Here is an 18,537-nt window from a genome sequence, read left to right on the forward strand (position 1 = left end):
CTGTTTCTTTTGACTATTCTCACTCCTCTCTCCAGCTACAACTGCTCTTGTGCAGTTAACTTTCCCCCACTTCCTAAATCTATTATCCCAGAGGCGCTACCACCATTACTGATTGGCTTGGCCTTGACCAGCAATGTGTCCGTCCTGGATCCGTCTGGCACTGGCTGTATCAGATGTGGGGGAAACTTCTGGCACCATCTCACAGAACCCACCCCTGAAGCCACCCACTCACTATCAATACCTGATATATAGGTATATACAGATCCAGTACAACAGTAATCCAGATCTATCTGAAATCAGCAGGTACCATCAGCCTTCTTTGGTTTCCTGTTCTCCAAGGAATGTCACTTACTGGATCCAACAAATTAAAGCCAGATATTTGAAGTCTGTTTTGCAGGCACAATGACTGAAACAAAAAAATCTATTGAGAGGACTACAAAGTTTTTCAGAGTAGTTCCCACGTTAAACACGGCTCTGGGAAGCCTGTCCCACTGCCAGCCTGGCTGTGTCCCACTGACTGTTCACTGTGTTTCTACAATGACATTTCAGTTCAAAAGCACTTCTGAAATGCATCCCCCTGCTTACTGCATGTGACTCCGTGACACAAGCCAGTCTTGGAGTGCACTGAGTGGATTCCTTTCAGATTAACAGGAAAACGAACTGTAGGAATAGCCCTTAATGTACTCCACTGGCTATCAGGCCCTCAGCCCATGTGCTCAGGCTGGAACTAGGTGGATGTAAAACCCCTGATGGGTCAGACCCCTAGCATCACCTGCTTCATGCTACAGACTCTCACAGCTGTTGACCCCGATCACCACAGCAATTCCACTCTGCTCTGTGTGACTGGGAACTGGGACACCTGCGTGTGCCCATACAGGCAATCCAGGGCAGCAAAGCAGGAAGTGCAGCAGGGACCAATTTACTGCTGGATGGTCAAAGCTTCACCGACTTTGATCCTCTCCAACCACGGAACAGCCCGTGGAGGTGGTAGCTCACGCAGTGCTCTCTGAGGCATTTCTTACTCTCCTGAGGAAGAGGGAATTAATACTCACAGGCCCAAGGAGGGGGATCTCAGACCTTCCCTGGGACTGGCAGGAGGCACAGTCTCATGTTGAGACAAATTCTTCAGGCAGTGCAGAGGCAGGTGATCCAGCTCAGCAAACAGCTGGGGCTGCAGGAGCAAGGAGAGCTTTGGGCCAGTAAGGGGTGTGAGCATTCCAAAGCACCCTGTAATGTTCCTAATAATCCAAAGCACTTAAAAATACACTTCAGTACTTACTGTCAGATTAATTTATTAGCAGAAAACATGTTTTGCTGTAAGGCAGACAATTAACAGTGAATTTCTGTAATTCTTGGTCAAGAGGCCAAATTATTACTGATAGTTAATACCTGCAATTAAAATGATTGTTCTGAAATGAATGGAAGAGACACAAAATGCACATGGAAATTTCATACAACATATAAAATATATAACTTTAACATTTCTTGAGTAAATACTTTGTAATTTTTACGTAAGAAACAAACATCCTAGAGCTCATCTGCAAAATAAGCACTGCAGGAGATGTCCAATCTTCCATGGCTCTCCCTCGTAAGCAGACAAGCACAGCAGCACCTACAGAGTCCACAGGCTTAGAGAGAAACCCCATTCACATTGTTCCTGTTGGCCAAGATATAGCCTCTACTTTGTAATTCCAGTAAAAATTGAAGAAGTAGGGTTATACTGATAATCAGAGCCTACAGAAATTTGTGAGCACCTGGAGGAATCTGTAGAAAACAGCAAGACGCAAATAAAGCCAGGCTTCCAAGCCTTCAGCCTTACAAGCAATTGCAAGTTTCACAGAAAATTTTGTAAAAAAATCCTCTTTTAAAAAAAAAGTTATTTAAAGTAAAGGTAGAATCTTAAGTCCTCCTGAAGTACAGGTCACCAGCAGCGTTTACTGCAGTGTAGTTATTTCATGTGCGTGATATTTGACTTGAATCTTGACCACTTCTCTGTGTATCCAGGCCACTTATAATGTTTCAGGGACTTTTTGATTTCAGCTGTTCATATAAAGACACAGATTTTACTGATTTTAATACCAGCAGACTGATCAGTATAAAACTTGAAGAGGATCAAACTTAAACCTGGCCCTGTTTTTTTCCTTGCTTCTACCTCAATATAAGAGTATTGCCAGTGGATTATGGAAACCAGAAGGTTTCAGTGGGTGGAGTAGGGCAGACTTTAATTTGGGCAGTGATCTGTCGAAAAAGCCAAGAGTAATTATTCTAATACAAGATCCTTATAAAAAGTGAAAAGGACATATGTTGAAGTAAGATATTTATGATTTAAAAACCCATTATGAAACCGCAACATTTGACTTTATCCTCATATGAAAGATGTAAACAATGAAACTATGGAATCCTTGATCAGAGGAAAAAAAATGTCTTTCTGAGGTTTATACAGCACCCAGATCAACGACTTAATCCCCTTGCAGCTGGATCTGCTCATCCTAGATTCAGGACCTAGGTTCCTCAGCACTGGATTACAAGACCTGGTGAAGTGGCAGCTCAGCAATTTCCCCATGAGCTACGGTGAGAAAGCAGTCTTTTGAGGTGTGATACAAAAATGGATTTCACCATCATGCCCTTAAGTTGACAAAGAGGGTCAGATTTTTCTCTTTCACTCTCTACCTGGTCCTGGGAAAGGACTGTATGCATCCTGCTTGGCAAGGCAGCAGTGGTGAAGGAGGTCAGCCAATCACCTGGTGAGATTTCTGCTGCCAGCCCTGCACATACCACACTCAACCAGCAGCCCTGAAGTAGCCTTCAGTCTTACTAGGCTCAGAGAAACAGCAGCTTCTCCAGCTTCAGGAAGGGTGAATTCTCATGATGGTAAGAGGATATAAGCATTCCCCAGTTCTAAAGTCCAGGTACTCAAGAATGAAGCTATGCTATGAGCCATGGGGAAGCACAGCTCCTTCCTGCATCTCCAAGCATCAAGAACTGTACACCTTAAATTACAGGACCAGTATCCAAACTGGGTGAGCACGAATACCATATAATAATATCACTTTAAGGGTGCTCTGCACACTATCCAATCACAGCTTTGCTGTCTAGTTCCAAGCTTTTCCAAAACCTAAAAGAAACAAAGACAACTTACAGCAGTATCTTAAGACATGATTCCCCTTCCAGGACCTTAAGGAGGGCAGCAAAGACAAAATGCATGAAAGAACTGGAAAGGGCTGTTCATGTATCCTACCAGCAGCAGCAGAAAAAAGTGGTTTGGTATTTGCACTTGAGAGTTCAGCAGAGGAGTTAACAAAAAGTCTTGAGGCATCTGTTAAAACAAACAGCTAGAGGTCAGATTCAAAGCAGGAAACAGATGGGAATTAGGACAGAGACCTCTCAAAAGATGGGTACAACTCATTGTTCTGGTTACCCATTACCTACCCCCTCAAAACTAGCAAAAGCACTAGACTGCAGTTTCACTGCTGTTTTAATGTCACCCTTGCTCCACATTAAAGATTGGCACCTGAAAATATTTGGAGTATTCCACTGGTACAGATCATCCTATCTAAGAAACAACAGGACACTGGCAATTTATTCACCTCAGTAGTCCTAGAAGGCTGTTAGTGAAGATTAACAAAACCAAAACACTAGCAATCTTCACATTTATGTAGGTGCCAGTGAGATGCATACAGCTGAATGCTTTTAGGCCTGCATCCAGAAGCTGAGAAAAAACAAAGCTAATCTTTGTCTTCATTAAATCAGATGGACTGCACTTGAGGATGGACACAAAGCAGCAAGGCAAGTACCATGAAACAACTGCTGCTATGGTAGGTGGAAGACAGAGTGTATGAGAGACAAGATTGATATCCAAATCATTTACCTAACAATGATTGCTATCCCAATGGTTTTGTGTCTATTATATTGCAGAGCAGACTGAGAAGCAAAAGCCACTTTCAGGAACAGAAACAGCTGCTGGTGATTATTTATCTACCATTTCCTAGAAGATCCCCTTGACCATTGTATTTGAAGAACTAGGGCTTATTTCTGCATTTTGCTAGTCCAGAACTTAGAAATCCATTCCCTCAACCCATACACCAAGCAAATAAGACACCATTTTACTCTTACTCTGATATATCAGCAACAAACTTTCAGTATTTTTTAAAATGTGTTAACAATGATCAGCCACCCAGTTACTTTCACAGAAAATACAAGCAGCATTTTTTCGCCAGGAGCTTCTAAATTAAAAAGACCTTCAGTTAATTCCATAAAACATTAAAGACATCATAAATAAACGTATTTTAAAATTCACTTTCCAAACAATAAATAAAACTGTTCCTTATTTGAAAGTGCAAACAGGCTGTATTATAAAAAGTATGAAGCAAGACTGCAGAAGTGCTTAATTATTCAATAGTGACCAAGACACAGTTTCTTGTTTTGGTGCAGCTGGTCATCCAGCGATTTTGTTTTCTGGACCCCATCTAAAGAAAAAAATATGCGTCAAACATTAATACAATAGCAAGTATAGTCTAAATACTCAGACAGGCACACTGGAATAACACAAGAGGTGGGCAGGGGATGGAGTTCCCTCACAGAGGAACACACAGTAAGCACAGCTAAGAGGAACATACTAAGAAAAGAGAGCAACTTAAAACAGTTCAGTTTGAAAATGCAAGCACACCATATTAAAACATTAGAGAAATGAGCCTTGTTAAAGGTCGTCAAACAAAGTACCCCCAGGATGAATCTTTCTCCAGCTGGGTCTAAAAACCATTAACAGAGGAAGGGACGAACAAGCCCTAACATTTTGCAGTGATCACTAGTGGCATAAACACTGCTCTGAGCCCTTCCCTCTCCCTTTCCCCCAGCCCATAAGGAAATAGCTAATGAAGGAGACTTCTCCACTAACATATCTCACTACATGTCAGGACATAGCTTGGAGTATGTGGCTATTCGTGTGCCACAAAAAACACCTTCAGTACTCAGTGCTTTGAGCAACTGCCAACTCCCCATCTTTACACTCTGTATCTTCCTGCTCGCAGCACAAAAATCATTGAGCTGCTTTTTCCATGTTATTTTCCCCTCTTGGTGAGAAACATTTTAAGGATTGGTAGCTGACAGAAGATGCCTATGGCAGGTCCCTTTTATAGCACAAAAAGGCTTCAAAAAAAGACTTATCTAAACTGTGTTTTCAGGAGATGACAGCTCCCTTGCTACAAAGGGTGTGCAATGACAAGGATATTGTGACCTTTATATTATACACGTGTATATACACACAAATACATAAGAAGCACTGAAATGTTCTGCAAAACATATTTAAATGACTTGGAGGAGTCCAATTTCTCCTGAAAAATAATGGCACTCTTTATAGAACACAATATATAAAGTCTTTATAGAACAAAATTTAAAACACGATGAAGCAGTCTGAAATGATCTATATGCAAAACAGCATGGCAATGACCTTGATAACTGCATTACTAGATTTTGTGACGGATGTGTCAATGCCAAGCATTTGTTAAAACAAGCTTGGTTTTGACTTACAGTTGGTTCATCTACTTATTCAAAAAACTCAGAGAAGTTTTCATAGCAAAATTTAACTCATTGAAAACAAGATTAACTAGACTAATCAATCACAGAGAAATTCAGGTTTGTTTAAAACATGATCTCACTTATTGACTTCAGTCATAAAATAAATTAATGAGAAAATACTTACTTTCCCTGGCTGTAGGGTCATGGAATTCAAGGGCATTAGTGTACAATGGATTTAGTTGCCACTGATAAAAGAAGAAGAAAACGTTTACTTATTCCAGAAGACAGAATAAGGAGCAAAGGGAGGAAAGAAAAGTACCCTAAAGACCTACGCTGTGAGGCATGACTGGGGGTGAGGTGAGAAATGAAGGGCTCCCCCTTGAACACACACTTGCTTTGAGGATAACTAACTGATAAGGAATGTGTAGACATTTACTCCCCTGAGAAGGGGAAATGAGCCTGTTCAAACCAACAGTGCTGCAGTTCATCATGGTGAGCACTGAGTGCAGGTGCACTTGGCTGCCTTCAAAATGCACTGCAGCTCTTTCAGGAGCCGCTGGAAGGGCCAACAAAATCATGCAGTGATCTCCCACATCAGCTGCCATGCTGTGACAGGGGAGGCTTTGGAGAACTTCAGAGTGTGAAGAGACCATCTCAAACTACAGCAAAAAAGGAAGAGGGAAATCCCCACTGCAGATACAGAAAACAGAGACATTTGGCCCCACCATCTGCCATATGGCACAGCACTTCTCCCCAGAACTGGGACAGAGCAACCTCTCAATTCCATTCACCGGACTTAACAGCACAGTGCTCCCCTATGCTGGCTGCAGATGACTGCTCACTCTACTCTCCCATCAATTCTGCCCACAGTTTTTAGAATATACTATATTTAGACACTTACTGTAAATTTGCTTACACCCTCAAGTTCACCAAACTTCATATAGGATATGTCTGCTTTCTTTTTTCCAGCATCAACATCTCCTGCATAGATCTGCTTGATACCAGCCCCTTTAATTAAAGGGACACATTCATCACATGGACACTTTGTCACAAATATCATGCTTCTCTCGTCTGGCTTTATTTCTCGACATCTACAAGCAGTCAGAAAACAGAATTTCAGAGTTCGTATCTTGATGGCTTTGAATTGTGACAAACCTGACACCTCAGAAGAGGAAGCAAAGAAGTGTTAACTACTCTCAGAAGCATCTTATTCCTTATCAAGTGCACAAGTACACAATGGTATCTGGTTTGGTTTTATCTGTGAACAAAACACTCATTCCATGTCTCCACACATATCATTGTTGGAAGCCTCATCAGCTGCCACACTTCCGTATTTCAGGTTATAGCATGGTCTAGCAGGAAGCAGAGGCAGTAGCTTGTATTGAATAGTAACTGAAGGAGTGAATATCCTTCAAAAACCAGGTTCACTTGAGAAGTCTGAAGAAACCCCAGGAGTTGGCTGGTTTCCACACACATCCAAGTTCTACATCATAGGCATAAACAAGGCTGTGATTGCAACCCACACTTCATCACAGTGACATCATGCATTGTCCTGGTGCTGGCTGCGACAAAGTTAATTTCTTCTCAGTAGCTGGTACAGTGCTGTGCTTTGGATTTAGTAGGAGAATAATGTTGATAACACACTGACATTTTAGTTGTTGCTAAGAAGTGCTTACCTTGAATCAAGCACTTTTTTTGTGCCTCATATTCTGCCAATAAGGAGCTGCACAAGAAGGCGGATGTATGACCCAAATCGACCAAAAGGATATTCCATACCACAGTGTCATGTCCAGTATGTAAACTGGGGGAACTACCCAGAGGGGCTCTGGCATTGATCAGTGAATGCTGAGCAACTGTATTGTGCATCACTTTTTCCTTATTAGTATTACTATTATTATCTTAATTTGTTTCAATTATTAAAGTGTTCTCATCTCAACCCGTAAGTTTTACTTTTGATTCTCCTCCCCATTCCACCAGGACAGGGGGGGAGAGCCAGCAGCTGTGCGGTGCTCAGATGCCAGCTGGGCTTAAACCATGGCACGCATTTGCCATGGAATTCTTTCTGAACCATCTCATTCTTTTCAGTGGTAAAAATAAGCCCATTTACCTGAATGTCAAGGCGTTCTGCTCCGCATGTATAATATATCTGAACTTTCTGATTTCACGATCTTTTTGCTTATCATCCATGTGTGGAAAATCAGCATATTCAGATCCAGCAGGAAAGGCATTGTAACCACAGCCTACAAAGTACATTGCTCCTGTTCCATCACAGCTTCTCTGCAACAGTAAGCAAAGCACCAAATTTGGAGGTATTTAAACTGTTCTAAGTCAAAGCGCTGTGCCATGTATGCTGTCACATTATCAGTTCAGCCAGGTTGCAGCAGTTGAAAGAGAGCTCAGCTCTTGCAAACTGCTCCATGTCTGTATGGAGCTTTTCCACTGAACTCTGTAGGACCCGCACAGGCAAAGTGTAACATCTCAGTTACGCTGCACCAGGCTTTAGAGGCTTTCCTTTTGGCAAGTAATACCGATAGCAGTGACAAGAAATCTGAAGGACTTAGTCTGCAATGTATAAAATTAAAGACAACTGGAGTTCATCCCTGATGTGCCAGAGATGGTGTTTCACCTCCCTCTTAACAGACCCAGCGACCAGTGGCCGATAAGTAGCAAACAGCAATTGAAACCAGAACAAGAAACAAAACAACAGTAAGCAGCTGATGACTGGGTGCTAAAAACAAATGAAGAGTATGTTGCACCTGCACGAAGAATGAAGCTTCCTGGGACATGCATAATCAGAGACATAAAGAAATAAAACCTTTATGTTTGGATGGGAAAAAGCGCCATAACAATATCTGTAGAAAAATACCACTCTCATGCAAAAAGGAAAGTGCTAAAGCCAGTACAGCATTTCAAGTACAACAAATATCCTCAAGAGATTGTCAAGCTATAATTGCACTGAGACCTCTCCAAAAAAAAAGCTGCAAAGAGGGATCATGGAGAGTAGGCACATGCTGCCCAATCAGCAGCTGTGGCAAAACCTTGTAGCCAGGATACCTGGAATAACTGATAATGACTAGGGAAGCAGTCAGAAAGTCCAGGTGGAGATATTGTAGTAGTTACTAAAATCATTTATATTTCCCCTTCATCTAAAAGCATAACAGTGAACTAGTCATTAACTTAGTTACTAAAGCACGAGAAGCGCAAGCTTTCTATCGTGCTGTGTGTTTGCATGAAAAACAGAGGTGTATAATGGTAAATAAAAAGTTCAAAGCAAATGTATGAGTTTTGAGTGCAAGAAAAAGTAACTTTTTCAATACTTACTGATTTTTCTTCTGCCCAAATAATAGCTCCAACTCCTGTCTTATGATCCTCTAAAATACATAACATTTTAGGAGTAAATAACAAATAAAGCACTTCCGAGTTACCTATACATTAACATACGACATCCTAGAGCAAGGAATAATATTTATTGTTGCTTTGTGGACAGGAGGAAAGAAATGCAGAAAGATTAAGAGTTTTGAAATCATATGAGTCTCCTGTAAAAGCAGGGTGTGCTTTAACTGCAAGGCAGTCATTCTGAGACTTAGTTGTGTGCATTTGCTCGAAAATGCAACAAAGCAACCAACACATAGGTAAGAAAATGTGTGCCAAGAATGTACGTGGACAGGTTCACTGATGTGAGACAGCAAACTGATAAAAACCTTCTTATTGTTTACCACTTAATTTAATTACTTTATTTCTGCCATTCTTTAAGTTTATGGTTCTGCAGTCTGAATTCCTATCAAAATTAGTTGTATTTTATACCAAATTCAGAGACAAAATATTAACCACTGGATTTTGGGGGGTGTGTTATATCACCACTGCAGGAAAACTGGTATCCAACTTTCATTATGTGACTTGGAAGGTTTTTATGGAACCCGGAAATCCTCCACAGCAGCGACTGATGAGAGTCTTAACCAATTAAAACAGAGCATATCAAGGAGAAAAAATGTTTCAGGCTTCCATTGATTGATACTGTAGAACACACTGTTTCTATTAATCATTTCCATCATCCTTAGTATCACTACCATATTGAATCACTCGAAAAGGGTCTTTCCTGCCAAAGATATATTTTATGGGAACTTTTTTATATTCTGCATATTTATTAGCCACTGATGAAGTGACGAAAATGATAATCACTGATTATCATCAGCACACAGAAAATATCCTATGATCTTGCTCCCCTTATATCCATCTATATAATAATGTAAAGCATCTAAATGTGTGTGGGGGGCTGCTATTTATTTTAATTTCATTACAGGATTAAAGTGGAATAAGAACTTCCTCAAAAAACAGACCTGAGTCCAGGGTAAAAACCACACATAAAACTGAATTTTGCTGCTCCAAGAATGAGTACTCAAGCTTGGCCATTCCATCTTGTTCAGTACAACAGTAGCTGTACAAAGAACTCACAACTGGTTCTGTAAAACTTCTGAATTGCATCTAAAAAATGCAATCTCCTCTGCAATTTTTGGAGACCAAATCTGTGGAGGGTACCTAACTTGATAGGTTGGGTTTGTGTGTGTGTGTATTGGGGGATTGGTTTTGGTTTAACCTCTATGTATGTACTCTTTATTTGTTTACAATGGTTTAGAAAAAGCAACTATCATATCTGGAGGACAAAAACATCACTAAGGAGTACCACCAAGTTTTAAGTCTTCATATTCTGTTCTCTGGAAGAACTTATCGGTTTACTGCTTGGCTACCACCCAGAGAGAATAAAGTAGTGAACAGAAGTCATCTCTATCAAGAGAGAGTAATAAATATCCTTCCACCCCAGAAGCCTGTACATAAAACTCCAGCATCTGTGCAAAAAAAACCCCATCAGATATATAAGCACTTCTACTAATAAGATTAGAACTAGGAGAATTGATATAACTGTACTTAATGCCCTACTGAAAGGATATTATTTCACTGCTTTTTTTCTGAAGTGTACATTATCTGCTTGAAATATTGGCATTTATTTGATAACAGAAGCATCTTGTGAAACCTCAGTAAAATAAGCCTCAGAGCAGCTTGAAGAATATAAATGTCATTCTGTTCTGTTTTCAGTAGGATATTGGACACGTTGGCAGGGCAGGGTTTGCCAGCACTGTAAGTGAAATACCTGGACTGATTTTCTCTTGGAAAGCTTTCACACACAATACTATGTACCCCTGTGGACTCTTTATTACTGCTGCACCTGTTTCACACACGTAGGAATGGAGTTCCACAGCTTGCTCAAGGAAGCATTTGGAAGAATAAGACTGAAATCAGGAACTTTCTCTACTCATGAGACCCATCCTTGTTCCACTGCTGTAACAACTCACCTGTCCGATATGCAAGGAGCCTGGCTTGTATCATACAGTGCCTTGCAATGTCTTGGGGCAAACACTGCTCATCTGTTTCGTTTGTTCTTGGGGATTCACAATTGTAAAATCCAAAACATCCAAAGACGGGGACACTGGCAGCCACTGTTGCCAAGACCAAGACAAGATCTTTCATATTTTGCCTAAGGTTGCTGAAGTATGGATTTTCACAGAGGTTCTCCAGTCCCATTGTCATCAATATTTCCTTGTGCATTTCTTCATTTGAAATTAGGAATAAGCTTTCATACTCTTTTATTCTCTCTTGTCTACACGCAGTATAAAAGTCAGTATTACAGTCAGGCTGTGATTTTGCTATTTTCTGAATAAAATCAAACTTGGTGGAAGTTTCTTCAATGAACTGCACCATATAGCACACCAAAGGCTGAAGCAGCACACACACACGAGCACGACTATTTGATTTCAGTCTTTCTACTGCTTTGGCATCTAACTTTGCGTCATCAGTACTCGTGGGATTGGACGCCTCGTTTTGCAAGCTGATTTCGGGATCTGCAGGCCAGTAAGAAATCCTGTTCACCCCAGCTGGAAGAGAAGATAATGCAGCAAAAGGAACCATGCGAGTACAGTGGAACATAAAACTCATATTCAACACACTATTGCCTAACCCTGGTTTTACTCCTCTAAGGCCTGAGTGCTGTTTAAGGTGAGCCTGGACAGAAAAATGCTGGTAGATGCAGGTATCGAGGGGTTATCTTGCTTGATAATCAGACTATAGACAAAAATTGGAGTTTCCCAAGTTCTAAGATCTTTGTGAGAGCCTAATTTTGCATCTTACCTGCAGCACACAAAAAAAGTTAGCTACATTAGCAACACACAAAAAAAGTTAGCACTAACAGATGTTGCTGCTGAGATTAAAAATCAATATTTGCAGAAGGGGTGTGCCAGAATTTCAGGAAGTGAATAATCTGGCTTGTCTTCATCTCCCTTGGGGAAAGGAAACCCTTAAGTACTCCCTGTGATTTCTCTCTCTCATAAAAACCACCCTTCCTCCAGTGTTACTAACAAGCCATGGGAAGGCAAGGAAAAATGTAGCAACCTAGGCCTTCTCATCAGGCTTAGGGATGCTCTGGCAAAGTGCAACAGGTATGTCAGAATCTCAGCAGTGCAGCCCACCTGAGAGACAAAGGACCACCAATAATAACAGCTGCACAGAGAAACAGGCTCTCAGGAGCAAACCCTAGTGTCTTGCCCATCAGCTCCAGGAGATGTACATTGACTCTTGGAAAATATCAGTGCAGTCTACACAAGTTAGGGACTGGCATTCACAACTGGGAGAGTCCAAAGAGAAAACAGGCTTTCCGATAGCATGCCCCACGAGCATAACATTTACTCCTATTCTACTACAGTCATTGCTTACCATTTACAATCATTTTTAAACAAGTTGAACATGGTTTTCTGGAAAAATAAAGATCACAGGTTTTAAGTCTTGATCCATGTTTAATGAGTGCAATCTGGCCAGCATGCAAGTCTGTACTGGAACAATGAAGACCAATAATCTTCATGTTTTTCACCACAACTAGACCACTCTTCTTCACCTACAGAAAAATGCATTACTATTATTATTATTATTTTACTTTTTTTCAATATGAAGACCACAGAGATGTTACAGGTCTTCCTTGGGTAACAATACGCAACCAGCAGCAGAGTTCTTCAGTACAAGTTGTAATATGAACCATTAAACAATCTCTGATACACTTTCCTACACATTTTTTGTTGTTGGTTTGTTTTTGTTTTTTTTTTCCCACATGTGCCTGTTAACACCAGTGCTTGTTTCAAACTCCAAATAGGAATTTGTCACAAATTCCTGATTTTTTCTGGTCATTGTTTTGCTCATAACAAAATCCAGAAGGAGTAAAGAAGATTCTGTCAATTATAGCTGAAATCCCCTCTGAATCAGCCAGCATCTGGAAATGCTCATAAATTTAATTTCTGTCTTAAGCTTGACCACTGAGGGAGCCAATAGCTTCTCTAGCTTTATTTCAGTCTCTTCCTTAATGGAAATGAATCCTAGTTCTAAAGGATCTTCAATGAAAAAGCTCTGTACACCACACACAAGAGCTATTACAACTGAATTCCCACGTATTGTGAGGAAACTGGATACAAGCTAGTTTGATGAAGCTGGTGAAACAGATCTCATTAGACAATCCAGCTGCTACTGAACACTGTTGCCTTAGATCTGTAAATTATTCAGTTGCTTTGTGGTTACAGAAGTGAGGCTGCACGAAAGCCCTACCTACAACCCAAGAGCCATTCCTTACTGAATTACTGAATTTCAAACTGCTTTTGAAGTCTGTCTGGTGCTCCTTGTCTACGCTTCTTTCAGATCTAGCACACCAAGCTCTGAAAATTAGGCCCAATTTCCACTCAAGTAATTTTCCTATCTTTCCTTGCCCTGGCTGATAATGTGCTATGGATCTTAGCACAGGGGTATGCTCTGCAAAACGTAGTAATCATTTTAAATAGTGCAATAAGAAGTCTGAGCACAAAAGGAAACACCCTGTCCCAGGACACTCTGAAAATGCCCCTCTACTTTGAAGTGTAACAGTAACAGACCCATTCTCAAGCACAGTTTCTTTTCATTGTCACTAGTTACCTACAAGTCCTTTATCAGCAAACATTTCACGTAGTTGTGTGCACCTCCACTGCATAAGAGAACTGATCTACTACAATCATGACATTGTAATTCTAAAAGAGAACCTCTACACCATTGACTACATTGACTTTAAAGTCATAATTAGCATACACACAGTATACACCATTCCTCCTTTGTTATGCTCTTTAAAATACCCACCATTTTTTAGTGCTTGCTTCACCCCCTGGGAATATATCTTGTATTTCAAAGTTTTTCAGAAATAGCATGCTATTCACTCATTTTGCTACTTTTCTCCCACCACTGGATTTTTTTGTACTTCTAAGAAATAATTGCAAAAAGTTTACGAGTTTGTTGTTGTTGTTGTTGGGGGGGGTGTTGTTTTTTTTTTGTCTGGACTATCTGTCATGTAAAGAGCAGTTGGGTTAAGTTCATTGCAGGAGCTGTTCAGAAAGACCAATTAACAGTAAGTACAGACATTTTACCTGTGATTTTTTCCATTGTTCAGACGAGGGAAAGAGCTCCATCCAGAGACTCAATAAAGTAAAAAGATTGACCTTAGAAAGTCTTGGCATTTGACCTGTCATTTGAAGGAAAAAGGAAATATTTATTAGGGAATATTTGTAAAAAGAAACTCCACATTACTGAACATTGTTTTTCAAGTCTTCTACACCACAGCTGCTACAGAAGCTGGTTCATCAACCCCTTCTGCTGTTTCAGCAGCTAAATCCACACAGTCCTCTTCAGGGCAGTCACTCAGGATGCACACATCTGGATGCAGAGATCACATCTGTGCAACAAGAGGAAGTGATGAAGCTTTCATTGAAATTCAGTGAATTAATTCTACTAAGAGGTGAAGAGCAGAAATCACAGATCAGATCATCAGATCCCACATAACTTAATGTGCTCAAATGGCTCACAGATGGTTACAGAATCTGAGACATAGCTTCTGATTCAGCTTCAGGCTCACCACAAAAGACAGCAGAAACACCTAGGCATGCATCATGATCTTACACTGACACCTGCAGCAAGAGGGGATAGAATCACAGAATCAGCTGGGTTGGAAAGGACCTCTGAGATCATCAAGTCCAACTCTTGATCCAACACTGCCGTGGTTACTAGACCATGGCACTAAGTGCCCCATCCAGTCTTGTCTTAAAAACCTCCAGGGATGGAGAATCCACCATTTCCCTGGGCAGCCACTGTGAAACCTTCCAGTTACATCAGTTGTGAAGATCCTGCTTCTGGACTTTTACTAACCAGATTTTGGTTAGATTTCTACAAAAATTTAAACCTTTTGCTCAGGCTGTCACTTCTGACAAAATAACCAAAGAGGTGGCAAAGAATCCCTTCTTGGACCACCAACTTGCACTGTGCTGTGCTACTACTCAAAATCTGGACCTAGTCCTGTGAGGACCAGTGCTCAGCAGTACTGAGTGTCCCAGAAAGGAAAAAGGAGGAAGTACTGCACTGCTCGGCAAAGCTTGCACTGTTCCAGATGTGAAGCTGTCTTGCCTCATACTTGGAAAGAAGGTAATTAAGTCTTCAAAAAAGTTCCAGTCCCTATTTCAGGGGTGCTTACAGAGAGTTGTAATGAACACATATTCCTCTGCAGGTCTCATGTGTGCTGTCTGCCAATAGTATTATTTCTGGTTTTGTCCTTTCCCACAAACGTTACAGTTTTTGCGAAGGGGCAAAAGGCAGAGACAAGAATAGAATACAATAGAGGAAAACATTCTTTAAGTAGTTCCGGCAGTTTGGAAGAGATATAATCACATACTAAGATTGCTTGGGTGGGGGAGAGGGTTCATTTAATGACATGTCTGTGAACCAAAACAATTAGGACAGCAGATAAACATATGGAATCCATGACTGAAATACCATTTTCAGACAGTATTTTAGCAGCTTTTGTTTTGACATAGAAGTGTGGGTTTGGAAAGCTAATATAGGCCTGTGAGCAGCACCATCTGATGCCACATTGTTCACTACTCCTCAGGCTGTTCAGCTCTGCTATTCCACTGCGCACAAGCACTGGAAGGGGTACAAGGTGTGCTCGAAATGTATATGGCAGGCAGCACACACTACTGTCCTAGCACAAGCAGGTACAGTTCCCAGATGGCAGGTTAAAAGAAACAAAGCAACTTATACCAGCTCATACATATACCCTCATGGATTACAATTTGACAAACAGAGTAGACTTAAAACAGAATACACCACAAAAAAGTTTTAATTACTGTTTGTTTTCTTGGACCTAACCTGAATGCAACCTGTCAAAACACACGGGAAACAAACTGAAGAATGTACAAGTTCACATCAGTGTTGTGAGTTGACATGAATTTGTAATGAGAAGCAGGAGAATATTATGATGAAAAAGGAAAGACCTGTGGTTACAGTTATTATATCTACGTGTTTGTATCTTTACTCACTTAGGTACTTAAACACTCCTTTAGGTTCAACAGAGTGCAAAGATTGCTGATTAAAGTGAACCACAAAAAAGGCAAAAGACATCTTACAGAATTTAAAGCAACTACAGAAGACTGGGGAAGTAAAGGAGTCAGACTCTCTGCTACTGAGAGTAAAACCAAGTATAAAAGGAGTGCTCTTTTCAGGTGCATTAAGCCCACAGCTTCCCTACTTCACACAAAAGTATGATTTTATTCCTCTGGGTTAGGAATCCTGCTTCAGTGAGGCAATGCATGCTCCAGGGAAAGCATGCTGTGAAGGCTAGTGATGAAAACTCCACTGCTCCTGCACTTGCAAGCAAACAGGAGCAGGGCACTGCCCATCCAGACATGGCTCAGATACAGGATTATGCCATGTTTGTAATGCAGAAGTTCTTAGTCCAGAGCCTGTAAGGCTTATAAGAAGTGCTTTGACATCATCAAGGAGAAAGATACTGGTGACATCACTGTACTGCCTGGGAAATAGAAACTAAAACCTATTTTCAGTGTTCATCATTTTTGCTTGCTTGGAAGCAGGATTTCCATAAAACTACAAAGAAACAAAACCCATTTACCCATCAGAGACCTGGCAGCCCTGTCAAGGTGCTTAGTGTGGGAGCTATGTATACACCACATCTGTATGCACACACCACTCCCCGGGACCGCAGCGATGGGATCTATGAAATCTGTCAGAATCTGCTTCATCTGGGCACTCCAGCCTTGTGAGGAAGTTGCTCTCTACTAAATCCGTACTTGGGCCCTGCTGCAGGGGTTAGTGAACACACCCCTTAGAAGGCAAGTGTTCTTATGCACATTGCATTTTATTATACTTATCAAATACACATGGTATAGGGAGAGGAAAAAGAGATCATTGTGATGGGGGTGGGGAAGCAAAATACAAGCTTATGTTATCAAAAGGCCCTTATGGAGAAGGGTGCTGCCAAGCAGGGGTGAGGGAGGAGAGATATATATACATATATAGATATACTTTCTTGCATATATATGCATATGCTTACATATACTATAATATATATAAGTATATATATATATATACACTTTATATATATACACTAGGTATAGTATACATAAACTGTATACATAAAGTATATATTCTTATATATAGGTATATATTTGCTTATATATACTATACATATAAGTATATGCATCCTTTATATATCTAAATATATATATACACTTTTTACATATACAGACACACTTTATATGCACATATATAGTGTGTATATATATATAGTATATATAGTGTGTATATATGCTCTTTATATATGTATGTTTATGTGTATATATATGTATGCATATATGTGTGTGTATATCTATCTATCTATCTATCTATCTATCTATCTATCTATCTATCTATATCTCCACTGAGGGGCAGGAGAACTCTCTGAAGCAACAGCAAAGGAGGGGGAAGGAGGGGGCTCCGAACAGCCCCAGGAAGGCGGGAAGAGCCTCCTGAGGAGAGGACAAACCGAGGCATTTCGTTAAACACCTGGGAGGACGCGGCGGGGGTGAGGAGAGACCCGCGGGAGGCCGGTCAGCGCACACTCCCTCACACCCCCCTGTCCCGCCCCGCCGTCAGCGCGGCGGGGACAGGGCCCCCTCACGGCGGGGCAGGCCCCGGCCCGCCCCCCCCCGCAGCCCGGCTCACCGGCCATGCTGTCGGTCTGCGTGCTCGCCGTGCTTGCCGTGGTCGCCGCGTTCGCCCGCGGCCCCCCCGCCGCCGCCGCTTCCTCCGCGCCGTGCATGGGTGCCGGTGCCGCCCGGAGCCCCCCGCCGGACCCGCTCCGCCCCCATGGCGGCCCCGCCCCCATGGCGGCCGCTCCTCCCGCAGGGCGGTGCCGTCCCCACGGCAACGGCGCTGACGGGCGGGCAGCTCGGCCAATGGGCAGCGGCGACGGAGCCGGGGGCGGGGTTGGCGGGGGGGTGGGAGGTGGCTCTCGTCAGGGGTCGGGTTGCCCTCGGGGACGAGGTGTTAACGCTGGAATACGGGGTCAGGGATTGTGCTGAGTTGTAAGGGATTCATACGGGTAATCGGAGTCCAACTCCTGGCCCTGCACAGGACAGACCCAAGAGTCACACCATGTGCCTGAGAGCATCGTCCAAACGCTTCTTGAACTCTGTCAGGCTTGGTGCTGTGACCACTTCCCTGGGGAGCCTGTTCCATGTGCCCACCCCCCCTCTGGGTGAAGAACCTTTTCCTGATACCCAACCTAAAACTCCACTGTCACAACTTCGTGCCATTCCCTCGGATCCTGTCACCGGTCACCACAGAGAAGAGATCAGTGCCTGCCCCTTCTCTTCCCCTCATGAGGAAGTTGTAGGCTGCGATGAGGTCTCAGTCTCCTCCAGGCTGAACAGACCAAGTGACCTCAGCTGCTGCTCGTACGGCTTCCCCTCCAGGCCTTTCACCATCTTCGTGTCCCTCCTTTGAACATTCTCTAACAGCTTAATGTCTTTCTTACATTGTGGTGCCCTCACCACACACATCTCACACCCCTTCCCCCCCACTCCCCTCCGCTCTGCCCCACTCTGCCCCACTTGTCTGGGGTCACCGGGTGCTTAGATGTGG

At 42.1% G+C, this 18,537-nt stretch overlaps 1 protein-coding gene and 1 long non-coding RNA gene across 4 annotated transcripts in view; one reads left to right on the top strand and one right to left on the bottom strand.

Moving 5' to 3' along the window:
- Positions 1-1,275: 1,275 nt before the first annotated feature.
- Positions 1,276-17,746, bottom strand: CDADC1 (cytidine and dCMP deaminase domain containing 1). Of its 2 annotated transcripts, none has more exons than XM_027648708.1 (9): positions 17,617-17,735; positions 13,995-14,089; positions 12,277-12,454; positions 10,863-11,441; positions 8,836-8,885; positions 7,622-7,797; positions 6,416-6,605; positions 5,699-5,759; positions 1,276-4,466 (listed from the first exon to the last, which is right to left on the bottom strand). In XM_027648708.1, the coding sequence occupies exons 1-9, from the start codon at positions 17,711-17,713 to the stop codon at positions 4,393-4,395; spliced, it is 1,500 nt and encodes a 499-aa protein (XP_027504509.1). In that variant the 5' UTR covers positions 17,714-17,735; the 3' UTR covers positions 1,276-4,392. The 2 variants fall into 2 exon arrangements, with proteins under 2 accessions (XP_027504509.1, XP_027504517.1); XM_027648716.1 differs by having other exon boundaries at positions 4,139-4,466; positions 7,622-7,791; positions 17,617-17,746.
- A 154-nt stretch (positions 17,747-17,900) lies between these two features.
- LOC113949795 overlaps positions 17,901-18,537 on the top strand; it is a 36,719-nt gene continuing 36,082 nt past the window's right edge. For both annotated transcript variants that reach the window (XR_003528575.1, XR_003528572.1), the window contains exon 1: positions 17,901-17,958. This is a non-coding gene — a long non-coding RNA (uncharacterized LOC113949795). The remainder of the gene's footprint in view (positions 17,959-18,537) is intronic.

This window comes from Corapipo altera, unplaced genomic scaffold, assembly GCF_003945725.1.
Source record: "Corapipo altera isolate COAL_440 unplaced genomic scaffold, ASM394572v1 0, whole genome shotgun sequence".
Classification (NCBI taxonomy): domain Eukaryota; kingdom Metazoa; phylum Chordata; class Aves; order Passeriformes; family Pipridae; genus Corapipo; species Corapipo altera.